General features: G+C 39.8%; 2 protein-coding genes across 6 annotated transcripts in view; one reads left to right on the plus strand and one right to left on the minus strand.

Annotated features, from left to right (window-relative positions):
• LOC309693416 (uncharacterized protein) overlaps positions 1 to 1240 on the minus strand; it is a 4458-nt gene extending 3218 nt beyond the window's left edge. Inside the window, exon 1 of one of the 4 annotated variants that reach the window (XM_082512585.1) lies at positions 1185 to 1240. Coding sequence is in view for 1 of the 4 variants with exons in the window: in XM_082512581.1 (XP_082368707.1) it covers positions 25 to 62 (38 nt within the window). In the remaining 3 variants the exon portion in view is untranslated. The other 3 variants (XM_082512583.1, XM_082512582.1, XM_082512581.1) reach the window with 3 other exon arrangements.
• znf644a (zinc finger protein 644a) lies at positions 774 to 16922 on the plus strand. 2 transcript variants are annotated; one of them, XM_082512577.1, is made up of 6 exons: positions 774 to 839; positions 3862 to 6304; positions 10915 to 11508; positions 13600 to 13725; positions 15732 to 15834; positions 15946 to 16922. In XM_082512577.1, the coding sequence occupies exons 2-6, from the start codon at positions 3865 to 3867 to the stop codon at positions 16139 to 16141; spliced, it is 3459 nt and encodes a 1152-aa protein (XP_082368703.1). In that variant the 5' UTR covers positions 774 to 839; positions 3862 to 3864; the 3' UTR covers positions 16142 to 16922. The 2 variants fall into 2 exon arrangements, with proteins under 2 accessions (XP_082368703.1, XP_082368702.1); XM_082512576.1 differs by having other exon boundaries at positions 804 to 900.

Raw genomic sequence — 16922 nt, forward strand, 5'->3', positions numbered from 1 at the left:
TTAAAATGATGACTGTATACCCACCTGTGATAACAGACATTACTCTGCAGATACGAAGACATTGTTTAGTCAGGCCTGAGTTTAACCCCCTGACCTCACTCCACAGTGACTGACAATAGTTTTATTAATACGTTTTCCTTTTGACAGTGCTGAACTCAGCTGTAGAAAAATGCCCTTATAAACAATCAGGGGCAGGTATAAGAGTGGTTACAGGATTAATTTTTATATTTTGTCGCGTATGTTTAAAAAATGTGTCTCAAGTCTTTAAACTACGAGGTAGAGAGTTACAGAACTAAGCTAATAACCGGCTACAAACGCAACAAAGACCCAAGAGAAGACAACCATGGGGGGGGGGGGGGGTAGTGCTAACATTTCTCCTGTGTTGGCATACAATTCCTGTCTGTGCGTCAGTAGCAACTTTAAAAAGCAAAACCAGATGTGTGCTTAAAATAATCCAAACCAAACCTATCAATTTATCTTATCAATTAAAACTGTGATTATACGACATCAAGCCCCCCCAAAAATCTGCTACCCAAAAGAGATGGTCATTAACTCTGCTTTTATGCCTCCTATCTGGACTGAACCATTACAAATCTCTCGGGGGAGCATGAGGCCGACTCGAAACAATACGCGACGAAATAATACTTGACGAAAACATGAGCTATTGCTATAGCTGTAATATAAAACAGTCACAGGATTAAACGTAATTATTTGGATAAAAGTTTGTCCTCTTACACTAGAGTAAATTACGTGTACGATTACCCGTACGAAAGAAATGATCTGTCCCACACCAGACCACCACAGGAAAATGGCGACTGTGAAATAGATGGAAGACGAAAGTAAGAAATTATTCAATGCAGCGTATAAATTGCGTCCTGTTTTCATCCACACCGCTCAGAGGTAACGTTTGTTTGTTTTTCATCATTTGGAATGGTGTTTGTATTATGAGTAGCGAGTAACGATTGTCATTAGCTGGATTTTAGCCTGAGGAATAGGTTTTGGTGTGGAACAGCCTTAATGGAATGGTCTGCAGCTCCTGCAAGCAGCATCCAGCAACACATCGTGATATAAACGTCAAAGAAATGTAATGATCCTTCAACGGAACATTTGTCTAGATGATCATATTTGCTCTGAAAAAAAGGCATATTTGAAACTGACACCAACTGTCGTGGGCTGGCATGTACCTGAACAACTGTGCTGAAAGTTTCAGCTCTATACAAAATCCAACACCGCTCACCAAAAGCCATTTATAAGGTCCATCCCTGTGCAGATTTGGTGCTGCTACGTACATGTTAGGATCACCTTTGTGTGCCACAGAAGCATTCACTTGGTATGACACTTTTATTGCCCTTCAAAAACAACACCTCTCGCTCCTTCGACCTTGTGGTGTTAACAATGACCAGAATTAATTATCTAAGCTAAGGATCGAGTGTATTTTGTATTTAGTTTTATTTATTTTGTAGACAGTAAATGCTGATTGAGCCATGAAGTCAACTCTGGTAGCATAGCCAAACGCTTTACTTTATACATCTAAATAACCAAGAACTACAAATTGCACATTTAAAAATATAAATATTCAATGTTATTTTGAACAGTTTCCTGTTTTGTCAAGTTTATACTATCTGCTAAAGCATGCTACAAGCTGCATGTACAGACAATGCTAACTACCACTGATCTATATTTGCATTTCTGGGCTCCTGTTAATGATTTTTACCATTAAATGTTTGTTCTCTTGGTTCTCTTGGCTAGTGTCAAAAAACAATTTTTTTGGCAAATTTAAGATGAATTTTGGCTTTAGTCCAAAACCTAACCCATTCATTCACCTAATGTGTAAGATAAAGAAGTACTATTTATAAGAATGTAATTGTGTTTTACTTTGAAAAATGACATGAATAGTCAAAATACTCAGTAAAACAACAATTAGTGGCTCAGCAGTGTAGTGGTTAACACATTTGCCTAACATGCAAAAAAATGGGTGGAGACACAGGGTTGTGTCAGGAATGGTTTCCAATCTGAAAGAAGCTTTTGAATTAAATGAATAATGTTCTTCCGGTTGATTGATGACCCCAGCTCTGTTTGCTGTTTGGCAGCAGCTTCTTGCGGATTCTATGCTTACTGCACCATTTTTCCTACCTACGCCCTTGAGGTTCAAAATAAACATTTATTCCTGTGCAGCGAGGTATGAAAAAGTTCAAAAATATTAGCTAACGGTAATGTGCAATTTAAGTGTTACTTCAAGATTGCAAAAATGTTTTGTTTGGTGAGTTAAAAAATCGATGTTCCAATATGTTGCCATATTGTTTTTTCCTTAAACAGTTAACCACAGACAACAACTGTTAGGGTATTTACTTAATTGTTTATGCCCTGCCCTACTTTGTGTTTAGAGAGGTTGGAGAGGCAGAAAAATTATGTGATGTCAATATTCATAGCAAGAAGGGTGTTTCTCCCATCTCTCGAGTTTTTAAATTATCGACCATTATGAATAGTGATACTGATAGGTTTCCAAATGGCAAATTTTGGCCAATAATATTGACATGCTGATAAAAACATCCGGTTTTAACCGGTGTATATATATATATTTTATACTTGACTATTAGTATAATAAGTTACATGATGAATATCTAAGTTATAGCTAGCTAGTAACCATCCCTGGCATGTTTGTGACTAGTACTGTAGTAAGCAACTGTTAATAGATTTATGCTTAACATGGTTTTGTAGTTGTGTCCATTTGCTGAGGTATTTGCCTATGGAGAGCCAATGGAAAACCCCTTTCCATTGGCTCTCCATATGCCCAGTGGAAAGGGCCTATGGATGACAGCATTGCTCCCTTCACCCATGAATGTGATGGAAAAACATAGTCATTTTGTTCCTTGTTATCGTACCAAAAGAAAAACAAAATGCTTGGTTTGCATTGCTGGGAATAAGCCGGACTCGTTTCCAGTGGGTGTTGGACTTCACCGGGGCTTGTCACAGTTTCTATTCTAATTTTTACGGACAGAATCTTCAGGTGGAAACAACAGGTGCCGGAAGGCTTTCACCTTGGTGGCTTCTGCTTTTTGTAAACAGTGTGGTTCTATTGGCTTCATCAAGTGGTTGCCTCCAGCTCACATTGAAGCAGTTTGCAGCCCAGTGTTAATTGGAAGAAATGAGAATTAACACTTAACACAAGTCTGAGGCCATGGTTCTCAGTCAGAAAAGGATAGAATACCCACTCCAGGTCAGGGACAAGCTGGGTCATTCACTGACTCAGAGTAGAACCACTAAGGGGCTTGTTTGGGCATCTGATTATAGTGTCTCCTGGGTGTTCCAGGCATGTCCTGGAAGAAGACATATAACCTCTCCAAGGACATGTCCTTTTTCCAGGACATACCCTGGAAGAAGGGCATGTCCTGGAAAAAGGACATGTCCTGGGAGAGGTTATATGTCTTGACTGTCATAGGAACACTTTAAGGAAGTGGCTGAGGAGAGGGAGATCTAGGTTTCTTTGTTGGCTGGATAAGTGGTAGCAAATGGATCGATGAATGAATGGTTAGAAAATAGTTGGTTAGAAAATACCTGTATGAGAGCATTAACTTATAGTTTACTATTCTAACGTGATCCTTGATTTAATCCCCCATGCACACCTTGCCTCATGTGACCTCAATAGCTCACGTATGATGTTAAAAAAATTACCATACAATTTTTTAACACAGAAGTTTTCTTTTATTTACAAATATGTGTGTACTATGAAGAGGAAGTCAAAAAAGCTACATAATTTCCAGACCAATGGTCTATTTTCAGGGCAGAGGTTTGAACTGAATAATACTATACTATTTAGTTGTTTGTTAGTGAGTATATTTAAGAATGTCTTTTCTTTTTTAGGTCATGGCAGCAGAAATGTCATGTCTGACAGGTGTTGATGAAGATGACAAAGATGCAGATCCTGAGATCAATGCCCTCACACTCCTACAGGAACCAGTGAGAATGGCGCAAGAATCCGCTGCTTGCACTGATTCCTTTGGCAAGCCTTCCCCAAAACAAAACAATGTCCTTGATGTTCTGTCGAATGAAGATATGTTGTCTCCGGTTGGCTTGGGAAATGGACCTTCTTCCCATCAGGCTACACAAGCCCATGAACTAAATAGCATTTCCTCTGAAAAAGAGGAGGAAAAGAGTATCACGCCTCTAAAAACTGTACATGAAATCGACACTGCAGGAATTTGGGGATTTGATGAGTCACCTGAGAACTCATTGGATAATTTCAGTAGCACCAGTGACCTAAATTGGGACCCACACAAAGAGTTTATGCAGTTTCTTTGGGAAAACCATAGTGATTCCCCTGGTGAGGAGACTAAAGAGGAAGTCTCTCCTGCTAATAGCCAAAGGAGAAGGAAACGGAAAATGGACATGGTTGTGATGGTAGATCCTTCAGAAGACCTTTACCCTGAATTGAGCCCCAAGTCATCTGAGGAACTGTCTGAGGCTGAAGGCCAAGAAGATTCCATTCCTGTCAGAAAAGTCAGAAAGTCAAGGAAATTCTCTAAGTCACAGTCATCACCAACAGGAAAAGTTTCAAAGTATCCAAATGGAACAGTAAAGGCCATCAAGGAAATTCTTTACAATGGACCTTCAAGGAATTCGCATGAGAACAACATGAAACACGGACTTTCTCCATTGAAGGGAAGACTCACAATAAATTCTCATTCAGAGGGGAAGCCGTCCTGTTACCCATGCTCAAAATGTAAACTTATATTTAAGAAAGAACATCATTTGCATCGTCATTTGAAGTCTCATGTTGAACCTCCCAATATTTCACCAAAGCCCTTCATATGCCGAGAGTGTGGCCAGTCTTTCAGACAAAGTGGTTTGCTTATTGACCACATGTCCATCCATAAGGACAAGAGAACAAGACTTACTGAAGAGATCAAAGGTGTGAATGATCGGAAAAAAGATGATAAAAACGCTAAGTTTTTCTGTCCTCAGTGTCCATTTGGAACAAATTGCCCAAACACATTTGTTCAACATGCAAAGACACATGAGAAGGACAAGAGAAAGTTTAGATGTGACAAATGTAGCTTCAGGACTCTTAGTGAAAATGACCTTAGGAGACATGACATTATGCAGCACACTGTTATTACGGTTAGAAAGCAAGTGCAGGAGGATGATCATGGAATATTCTCATGTGATATTTGTTCTTATAGAGCTTTTAGCAAAACTGTTTTTAAGAATCACCTTCTCAGACGCCATCAACAAAGTTTTGAAGAATATGAAGCCGCACAGCATAGAGAGAAAAACGCACAACTAGGTAAGGAGCAGCAAGTGCCTACTTGTAAAACTCCTGTCGAAGATGCAGAGTTTACATCTAAAATCTCTATCAAAAATCAGATTGCCTCTAAAAGAGCTTGTTCACCTAATGGGTCCAGTGACATTTCAGACTTATTCAGAAATAGCAAGCTTAAGAGAGGCCCCAGGTCTCAAGTAACAGAGTCAAAACTGGACAAATCTATTAATGTTCTCCTGTCTCGACAAAGACATGGAAAAAAGAGTTTAGAGCAGAAGAAGGAACGCAATAATTGTAGTAAACCTGTTCAGCACAGTGACAAAGATGGTTGTGATGAGTTGCTTGAAACATTGACAGTCAAGGATGAAGAATCAACTTTATCCCCAAATGGCTCCAGTGTGACTATAGATCCCTCGACAGTCAAAAAGACACCATCTAAAAGAAAGATGTCCACCCCATATCGCAACACCTCCGACCAAGACTCATGCTTTATCTTACCAAAACCTTTGCCAAGTCCGAAAAAAGTCAATCCTGAAGAAGTGGCCAACTATGATGAAAGGGATATTTTCCAGTTTAAAGATACAGATGCAAACAGTAACCTTTCTGACAATGGCATCAAAAAAGAAAAACAAAACATCATTTACACATATAGCAGAAGAATGTCTATGAGGGGTGCCCTTCAAGCATCTAAAAGGCTTTTTGAGAAGATAAAGACTGAAGAGCAAGAGCAGACTGACCCTGAAATCAAAGAAGAATGCATAGAAACAGAAGTGTTTCAAGAAACCTTTGAAGCCCACCAAATACCATTGGGAGAGTCCTTCGGAGATGATTTGTCAGAGTTGGAATCGGACCGCAAGAACTGTCCTTATTGTCCTGCAGTATTTGAGTCAGGTGTTGGATTGTCAAATCACGTCCGAGGGCATCTTCATAGGGTAGGGCTCAGCTACAATGCGCGCCATGTTGTGCCTCCTGAGCAGGTGGCTTGTCAAGACAGAAGGCCGCGAATTCGACGGAAGATGTCAGCATTACGCCGATTGAAAAAAGGTACTTGCTTATTGCATGTTCTTCTTTAAAAGAAAAACTCTTGTACATTACAGCTTTCCTTATTACTACTGTTAAAATGTGCTCTTGCCGAGTTGTAACAGATACTGCAGGAGATCTCAAAATGTGGTTCCAAAAACTAAACCATCAACAGATTAATCAAATTAATTTGAAGGTACCACTCGCCAATTGGTTGGAGTTTTTCTCTAGTGACTGGTTGTTACTGACCAGTTATTAACTGCAATAATTAGTTATGTACACTAGTGCAGGGCGATATGTAAAAAATATTTATCACGATATGAATTATTTTATATCACAATGACGATATATATCACAATATACCGCAATATTACCACAATGTTTCCAGTTATTCTCTGAAAAGTTTGACAAAGACCTAGACACATTAATTCTTAATTAGGGGTCACTCGGAATTACTACAGCCAGAACAGTAGATGAAAATATTTGTTTTACTAACATGCATATCATATAGAGATTGAAAATGTGACGTCATTCAGGGGTAAAACCGCAAAGGATTCTGGGAACTCGTGGCAAGAGGTACTAGCGGACGCAGGCTTTCAATTGAAATTACATTACACAGCGATTAAAAAGAAACACAAAAAATGGCAAGAAGCTGTTGTATTATTAACTGCAATAGCCGGTCGCATGACAGCCACGGGAAGCCGACGGGTAAAGAGATCGGTTGTTATTGGATTACGTTGTTGAAGAGAAATTGTTCGAGCCATGTTTCCGAAGTAACAAAGAGGCGACGGATGGCCTGGATTGCCGCCATTCAAAGACCAAATATAACATCCCAGAGCACTCCAGCTCACATGTTAGTCTGCTCCAAAGCATTTCCAAAAAGGTCAGTGTTTTGTAGTAGTTAATACTTTTCATAACATAATTGGTGATATAGGTTACAAGCAAGTCTGGCGCTGAACAGAAATTGTCGCGCTATGCTCCTTTGTTTATTGTGCATAAATAGTGAATTGTCCTGACACAATATTGCGTTTCACTTCTGTTATTACCATGGTACATTGGCAAAAACATATACTTTTATTCACAGGGTAAAACAGGTTTTTTTGTATCACTAATTGCCCAGTACGATTACAGCATACAATATTATTGTCACTGCTACATTTCTGTGATGCTACCAGAAATTATTTCCATTACTAATTAATTACCGTTGAGCTCAAAGGTCCTATTAATAAACGGTTAACGAATGTGTATTTATGAAGACGATTTGTGAGACTGGTAAACTTACGTTTGTTCATACGATGGTCTTTCGTTCTACACGGTGCATTTCAAGGTCCTGTACCCATCCATCGGTAAACTGTACCTGGGCTTGTTGCAGTGACCTGAAGTTACTAAACTTCATGAGTGTATGCACTCACTCCAAGAACCGTATAATTATAAATATGAGCGTGGTGAAAGTTGGGCTGCACGCTAATGTATTTTGTCCACTCTGTGTGCTCGTAAGGGTCTGACCCTTTCAGTCGTTTGATTTTTTCCTCGTATCTTTTCTTTGACTTTTCATCAAGTCTGTCTTTGTACGGACCGGCATTGTTCGCCTTCGTTTTGTACATAACTTTTTTGGGGGACAAAGGAAAAGCAAGAAGGTATTGGAACCGGAGAATGAACGTTTTGCGGTGCTGCAAATGCTTGCATTTGATGCGGTACTTGGATTGTTTTGCCACGAGTTCCTGGCATGCAATGCGCGAAAGTCACGTGGTCTGTCAATCTCTATATGTTGGTAAAACTAATATATATATATATATATATATATATATATATATATATATATATATATATATATATATATATATATATATATACATGAGTACTACATGCATGTATATATGTACATAATGTACTTTATGCACATTAAATATGTATCAATGGCAGACTCATACCTTGGGCTAACATGACTCCAGTGTGGTCATGTGGAAAGTACGCAGTCTGTAAACAGCGAGCGCAGAGGGTGACGAGGTCACGAAAGCTGTCCTTCTCAATTACATGAACAGGGGCCATGCCTTTACAAATGTAACGCGAGATGGCTCCTGTGATTTGTTTATGGCACTGGGATGTTTTCTCAAACGGCGTACCTTGTGCGAAAGACTGCTTTATCTTCGGCTGGCTATAGTTTTTCTTTTCCAAACTTGCTTCCGTTGTTCCATAACTTGGTTTAGGTTGGATTTTCTGGGTTCTTGAGTTTTCCTTTGTGTACCTTCTGTAGGTGATAGAAGAGATTTGTTGTGTTGCCATCGGGTGCGGGATTAGTTTTATAGCATAGCTTGCAAATGGGCGTCTTCTGCTCTGTGTCGGTGCTGTTGAACCCAAAATGTAACCAAATCACAGACGTATCCCCTCTTTTCGGTGAAAGTGCTTCTTCTTGGGCTGCCTTTGTAGCTGTCTCTGCCTGTTGCATGTCCGGGCATGAAACTGCAACCTGTCGCGCGTCCATCGTTTTGAGTTACCATAAAGCATGTCGCAAAACCACAAGACGGAGTTTCTTTGCGAAAAATTAGGGGTGCAACAATACACAAAATTCACGGTTCGGTTCGGTTCGATACTTGGGTGTCACAGTTCGATATATTTTCGATACAAAAAAATGTTCATGCCTTTTTAATTTGTCATTTATTAAAATTATAAATATATATTTTAACTCAAAAGTACAGTTTTTAAATTTAATGTTGCTGAAACAACAAAATAATAAAATATAAATAAATCTATCTGATCGAGAAATCACTCATCTTTGGAAAAGAGAGTTTATTACAGAGAAATGGCTCTTTCCAAAATAAAAGCTATACTATACGCTTCTTCTGGGCTATATTCTCAGCAGCATATTAAACATATCAGGTCCCCATAAGGAGAATCATGTGCTAACGGCTGTCTAAATGACTCGGGTAAAGTTTGTAGCATGCGTGCTTCTTGTTTTTGTCTGCTTCCACTTGTCTGCTTCCACTTGTCTTTGCACTAGGATGATGTCGGCGTAAGTGTGCAGTCATATTCGTTGTGTTCCCACTAGTGCTGTCAGCGTTAATCTAGTTAAAATGACATTAACGCCACAACGCGGCAAATCTCCGTTAACGAGTTACCGCGGATCGCCCCGTGCATGGGGCTGGATGGCGTCAACACGCTAACGAGCTAACTGCGCTAACGCAGTAGTTCCCACCAATGTAATAAAGCATTGCGTGGCACATCCGACATACTGGTTTACTTTCGTCCATGACGCGCTTACCATCAGGGTCATGCTTCACATGAAAACAAAGACAGTTCCAAACTCCAGATCTGAATGAGGGTGGTGGAGGTTCAGTTTCGGGTAGCGTTGAGGCAGTTGCCATGTTGCAACGAGCTTAGCTTCTGTCTTGCTAGCTTGCGCTGCGCTCAGTGGATCTGCGCTCGACAGTGCAGCCTAGGCGGAGTAGTCAAACGCAGATCCACTGAGCTCTCAACACAGACAGCATCGTCAGAAGAAAAGTTGATAAAATAAATTTAAAATTTTGTATCGTTCGATACATATGCGTACCAAACTGAAAGCACTATATCAAACGGTTCAATACCGATACAAGTATTGTTGCACCCCTACGAAAAATATCAGATTTTTTATACTTTATTTTCTCTTGCATAAAGTTAGACTATGTATAGTGACAAGACAACACTAATATATTTGCCACAGGCTATTTAATGATATATTTTATATAATAATTTATAAAACTAGGTTAGAAACGATAGAAACGATAGAAGACAAATGGCACGATAGACATTTTTCTATCGTCCACACGATATATATCGTCATATCGCCCAGCACTAATGTACACTATCTATAAATAGGGTTTTCTGCAAGATGGTTAGATCAAATGAAATGTTCGCTCCACAATCTACTGTAGGCTTCCATTGTTTGTGATCTGTCACTGCAATCCAGTGTCATCTTCTGTCCACATCAGCAGCAACAAGAGAAAATTAAAGATTCTCTTTCTGGTCTTGGTGATTTCTGCAGCCAACAGTGCAGCAGAATTTAAGCATTTTGAAATACGGTAATTTATATGTAAACATTATAGTGTCAAAGGTCAGTAGGTTGTATCTGTAACAATCAACACTGACAAACTCTCAAGAACTGCTTTGTGAAAATTAGTGGGGCTACCTTCTTCCAAATTCTCCATCTTGTTTTGGTGGGGGGTGGTTAGCCGCCTGGCTGCGTCCATCTCCATAGTGTAGTGGTTAACACATCTGCTGGGCAAGTGGAAGATTACTGTGTTGATTCCAGCCAGAGACACAAATCCCCTTTGGTTATCTGGCCTTTCCTGATGGGAATAGTTGGAAGGCCTTCTGGGGTAAAAACTCTGCCAAATAAAGCATGCAGAGCTACCCGCTGTGTAATTCCATGTGACAAAGCGCTAGCCAACAGTAGCTAGCTGCATCCGAAATCTTGACAGTCATTCTTTTGAGATACCTGTATAAAACCAGTGGAAGGAACTGTGAGCATAAAACATAAAACCCAACTTGCAAACTGGATTTAAATTATAGATTAAAAGTCGTTCAGTGTTACAAAGTTCAAATGTCTGATATTATACGGTGCAATGTTTTTGTGCCTAATTTTATTTTATTTCTCTCAGCATTACAGCTAGAGTCAAACTCTGAGACCGTGAAGAGCATTCATTCTTGTCCCTTATGTGGGGACTCGTTTGACAACAGGACTGGGCAGTCAAACCACATACGAGGCCACCTCAAAAAGCTTGGTAAAAGCTTTGCATCAAAAAACAAATCCCCATTACTTTTACTACGAGAGCTGATGAGGGACAAGAAGGAGTTCCAGAGGGCCCTTCAGATTGTGGGAAAGAGACGGAACCATTTCCACTATGGTGCTTCTTCTAAGCTGTCCAGTGCTGATCGTTTCACATCGCCCCATACTGGAATCATAAAAAGTAATTCCGATTCAAGCGTTTGCACTGAAGCCAAACCACTGATACCCACCTTTTCTTTAGCAGAAATTGAATCTGAACAAAGGCAACAGGAGACGAATTTGGATGTTAAAAATTCGTTCTCAGGCACAACTGCCTTGATAGGAATTCTAAAGAAAAGGAAGTGTCAGGAAGATGCCAGACTAAAGGGATCCTCTCAGATATCCAGAAACATGATAACAGTTTCTTCAAACAGTGAACACAATTCAGGAGCAAAAGTTGTATCTTCACTGCCAAACCAAATATCTGGTAAGTAACAATGCTTTGGACTACCATTAAATTTAATTGTCTAAGCTTGTGCATGTTCTAAAACTCAGATTTGCAGCAGCTGTTTTTTGTCAGGATTTTTTTGTGTGTTTGTGAGTGTGCATGTGTGTTGAAATTAAGGTTTCATCAGCATAAATGTAGAGAATAAGAGTATACAGTGGGGCAAAAAAGTATTTAGTCAGCCACCGATTGTGCAAGTTCCCCCACCTAAAATGATGACAGAGGTCAGTAATTTGCACCAGAGGTACACTTCAACTGTGAGAGACAGAATGTGAAAAGAAAATCCATGAATTCACATGGTAGGATTTGTAAAGAATTTATTCGTAAATCAGGGTGGAAAATAAGTATTTGGTCACCTCAAACATGGAAAATCTCTGGCTCTCACAGACCTGTAACGTCTTCTGTAAGAAGCTTTTCTGTCCCCCACTCGTTACCTGTATGAATGGCACCTGTTTGAACTCATCATCTGTATAAAAGACACCTGTCCACAGCCTCAAACAGTCAGACTCCAAACTCCGCCATGGCCAAGACCAAAGAGCTTTCGAAGGACACCAGGAAAAGTATTGTAGACCTGCACCAGACTGGGAAGAGTGAATCTACAATAGGCAAGCAGCTTGGTGTGAAAAAATCAACTGTGGGAGCAATCATCAGAAAATGGAAGACATACAAGACCACTGATAATCTCCCTCGATCTGGGGCTCCACGCAAGATCTCATCCCGTGGGGTCAAAATGATCATGAGAACGGTGAGCAAAGATCCCAGAACCACACGGGGGGACCTGGTGAATGACCTGCAGAGAGCTGGGACCAAAGTAACAAAGGTCACCATCAGTAACACACTACAACGGCAGGGAATCAAATCCCGCAGTGCCAGACGTGTTCCGCTGCTGAAGCCAGTGCATGTCCAGGCCCGTCTGAAGTTTGCCAGAGAGCACATGGATGATACAGCAGAGGATTGGGAGAATGTCATGTGGTCAGATGAAACCAAAGTAGAACTTTTTGGTATAAACTCAACTCGTCGTGTTTGGAGGAAGAAGAATACTGAGTTGCATCCCAAGAACACCATACCTACTGTGAAGCATGGGGGTGGAAACATCATGCTATGGGGCTGTTTTTCTGCCAAGGGGACAGGACGACTGATCCGTGTTAAGGACAGAATGAATGGGGCCATGTATCGTGAGATTTTGAGCCAAAACCTCCTTCCATCAGTGGGAACTTTGAAGATGAAACGAGGCTGGGTCTTCCAACATGACAATGATCCAAAACACACCGCCCGGTCAACAAAGGAGTGGCTCCGTAAGAAGCATTTGAAAGTCCTGGAGTGGCCTAGCCAGTCTCCAGACCTCAACCCCATAGAAAATCTGTGGCGGGAGTTGAAAGTCCGTGTTGCTCGGCGACAGCCCCAAAACATCACTGCTCTCGAGAAGATCTGCATGGAGGAATGGGCCAAAATACCAGCTACTGTGTGTGCAAACCTGGTAAAGACCTATAGTAAACGTTTGACCTCTGTTTTTGCCAACAAAGGTTATGTTACAAAGTATTGAGTTGTATTTTTGTTATTGACCAAATACTTATTTTCCACCCTGATTTACGAATAAATTCTTTACAAATCCTACCATGTGGATTCATGGATTTTTTTTTCACATTCTGTCTCTCACAGTTGAAGTGTACCTCTGGTGCAAATTACTGACCTCTGTCATCATTTTAGGTGGGGGAACTTGCACAATCGGTGGCTGACTAAATACTTTTTTGCCCCACTGTACCTTGTATTGTGGATGAAACGGAAGTGCCTGTTACACGAAATACAGATTAGCTTTATTCTTGTTTTATTGCCTTGCAGTTAATAGTATAATATTAAATAAAGTATTGACACTTAGGCATTTCCAAGTACATTTCTTTTTTGTCACAGACAGCTTATTTGCTGAAATGTGATGAAAACTGTTGAAAGCTTGATTTTAGACATGATAAACTTACCAGTGTCTGTTTCTACAATTCATCAACACCTCTGACGAATAAGTAAACCTCACTAAACCTCTGTATTTACTTTCTTCTTATTGATTTTGTCTTTTCGCAGAGAAGGGTGAATTCAACAGGAAGGTGTGCATCCATTGCAACGCAACGTTCCACAGTGGTGTTGCATTGTCAAATCACCTCCGGGCATATGCAAAAAGAAAAAGGATCGCCTTACTCGAGGGAACCAGTAAGTGCAACTAGTAAAATCTTTAGTCAGACTACGCCCTGTATGCTTTCTTCTTAAAACCTTTACAGTTACACTTACCATTCACACTACTATGTCCCCATAAACTGTTAATCCAGTTTCACGCCAGAATTTTGTCTTAGCCTTCTTCCTGACTAGGTCTTATCAGTAACAAAAACATCAAAACTCAAAACAGCTGGGCTCACAAAACAAGTGATTTTATTCTTCCTCTGTGCATACTCTTTGGCTTCTCCTGGTACTGAATAATCTCCTTTTACCCTTTTTGGAAGATTGGGAATAGTTGCAAAAGCCAATCTGTTTTCTGCAGTGTTGACCACAGTTTTAGTAGCAGTTCCACTTCAAATAAAAAAAAATGTAAAAAAAATCTTTGGTCTTGGAGCATTTACCACAAAGAAGTCTCCTTCTGCTTTCTTTTTACACTAGCATCACATCAGATCGCATTACCTTCAAAATATTTGTTTTCAAGTGTAGCCAATGCAAAGAAAGTGAGCATCTACTTATAAAAAATGCTCTACTGTTGGTTAAAACCTCCAAAGAAAAGTACCTTTTAGAATTTAATAGATTTCTGCATAAATGTGACCAAAAACAACTTCAGATTTTCAAGTCCTAAAATGTATTATTTTAGCATTAAGTATGTGAACCTCGTGGATTATCAGTTAATCTGAAATTGGAGTCAGATGTTTTCAATCAGCCAGATTACAATCAGGTGTGAGTGCACCGCCTGTTCTGTTTAAAAAAGAAAAAGAAAAAAAAAAGAATCTAACTGTGTTTGTGGAACGGCATCATGCCAAGAACAAAGGAGCTCTCTGAGGAACTCAGGAAGAGGATTGTTGATGCTCATGAAGCTGGAAAGGGTTACAAAATCATCTCAAAAGAGTTTGGACTCCACCGTTCCACAGTCAGACAAATTGTGTACAAATGGAGGATATTCAAGACCACTGTTACACTCCCCAGGAGTGGTCGACCCACAAAGATCACCCAAGAGCAAGGTGTGTAGTTCATATGATCATAAAGGACCCCAGGGTAACACCACTTCCATGCTGGCAAATGTTCAGGTTCATTAAATTGTTAAAAGGAGAACACCAAACAGCAAAGCTGTGCGTGGCAGGGAGAGGAGCAGATGGTTGTATCATGGTTTGGGCCTTGCTTGCTGCATCTAGGCCAAGATGCCTCTTCATCACTGATGGAACAATGACTTCTGAATTATTCCAGCAAATTCTAAAGGAAAACCAGGACATCTGTCTGCGATGTAAATCTCGAGAGAGAAAGTAGGTCGTGCAGCAATACAATGACCTTCATCGCTAATATTTGTACTTAAAGGTTAAAGAAGAATAAAGACTATGCGGCCAAGTCAGAATCCTAACCCCTAACCTAGCAAGAATGTTAGAGCAAAAGCAAAAAGCACATAGTTTTACCTCTCTTATGTAACGTTGGATTATTGAATAAAAGGAATGATGTAATATTTTTTATCTTGTTTAACTGGGATCTCTTATTCTGGCAGCAGGTCATATTTATGCAAAGGGTTCACAAACTTTCAGGCACCAACAGCAGCAGAAATCTCAGCCTGATAAAACTGTGTAGCTGGAAACCAAAAGGAGCTGCGATGTCCAAATCTTAGTTATATTTAGTCCACCAGTGGTTATTTGTGTGCTCCCCAAGGTAAGAATGTAGGAGGGCATCAGCTTTTTGGAGCTTTAGCAGAGATTTTAATTGCAGAGCGACCTCTTGGTGGCTTCAAGTTGTCAGGACCCAGTTTTCCTGCAGGCGCACATCATCACACTTTGATCTTGGGCCCTTTCTTAGCCACACTCGACCATGCATAATACAGCAAAAGTCAAAAACGTCCATACATTCAAAGCCCATTCAAAGAACTCTTGCTGAAATGTCATTAGACAATTTTCCAGTGTTCATCAAATATTTTCATCCATTATAATGTTAAATATACTGTAGTGTTAATGTTGGGCTGTAAATGAAATTCTGTCTTTCAGCGATTGACTGTAAAGCAGTTAGGACACGCTCAAGGCCTGGCTCAAAAAAGAAGACACTGCCCTTAACTCAAACACCAGAGGAAATGTACAGGCTCACCTGCAGGTAATGTGTTTGCTTTTTTTTGTTGTTTTTTTAATCCCCAATTCATTTTTCCCCAGTCTCAAGCTGCCAGATAACCTGGTTGCCTGGTTTTGCATTTCTTTGTGTTTCCAGGTTCTGTGACCTGGTCTTCCAAGGTCCCTTGTCAGTTCAGGAGGACTGGATAAAACATTTACAAAGACACATAATGAACACTAGCGTCCCTCACACTGGGCTAGGCATGGTAGAGGTCACCTCGTTGCCCACAGACACCCCAACCTTCAAGACTGACCAAGATGGCTCCTTGACAGTCACACATGCTGTCTCATGAGGCCAGTGGGGACCTTTTTAGATTTCACTAGACTGTATGTGTATGTATATTCGATGTTCACTTTTGGGTTTTTTTAGTCAACAAATTACCGGCCAAAAGTACAATATTGCCTGAGATATTGTACACATTTGGACAGATGAAAAAATCAATTATTTTGGATATTGTTACCCTGTCTGTTTTTACATGGTCCATTTTTTTGGAATACAATTCCAAGTGGACAGACTGTTTTGTTTTATGCAGTAATGTAGTGTGGAATCCATTTCTAATGAAGACAACCTTTACCTCAGATTTCTCATGGTTTGAGTCAGTTTCTGGGAGCACTTCTCTTCTGTATCAATATTCACATCAAGTCATGTTTCCTTTGTATTGCAACATGGTCAAATCAAAACCCACAGTCTCTTTTCAGGCCAGAGTTACTGAGAGAAATATTTTGAATGAAAGTGCAAAACAACAAAAAAAAAAAAAAAAAAGAGGAAAAAATGAAAAAGAAAAAAAATGTCTGAAAACTTGTCATGCATAGAAAGAGTGTTTTATAGTATTTCAGTAACTGCATTGTTTCTAACACAAGATTTAAACTGAAGGTGGTTGAGGAAGAAAAGAGGTAAAAAAGAGAGAGAGACCTAACACGCACAACCCGTGCTGACCAAGCCCTTCATACATGTCACCTATATTTAATGTTTAAATATACTGTTTTGAAATAATTTAATTTTAAATGTACTATATCACACAGATACAATGCTTAAAACATTTGTGTTGTTCTAAATAAAAGACAAAGAAACAA

Source organism: Aulonocara stuartgranti (assembly GCF_965226115.1).
Source record: "Aulonocara stuartgranti genome assembly, chromosome: 18".
NCBI classification, from domain to species: domain Eukaryota; kingdom Metazoa; phylum Chordata; class Actinopteri; order Cichliformes; family Cichlidae; genus Aulonocara; species Aulonocara stuartgranti.

What these genes read in the sequence shown, in the direction of transcription:
- znf644a (XM_082512577.1), top strand. Translation starts at nt 3,865, where the DNA reads ATGGCAGCAGAAATGTCATGTCTGACAGGTGTTGATGAAGATGACAAA. An exon ending in ACTGCCAAACCAAATATCTG is followed by an intron (nt 11,509 to 13,599) that starts GTAAGTAACAAT and finishes GTCTTTTCGCAG; the next exon opens with AGAAGGGTGAATTCAACAGG. An exon ending in ATGTACAGGCTCACCTGCAG is followed by an intron (nt 15,835 to 15,945) that starts GTAATGTGTTTG and finishes TTGTGTTTCCAG; the next exon opens with GTTCTGTGACCTGGTCTTCC.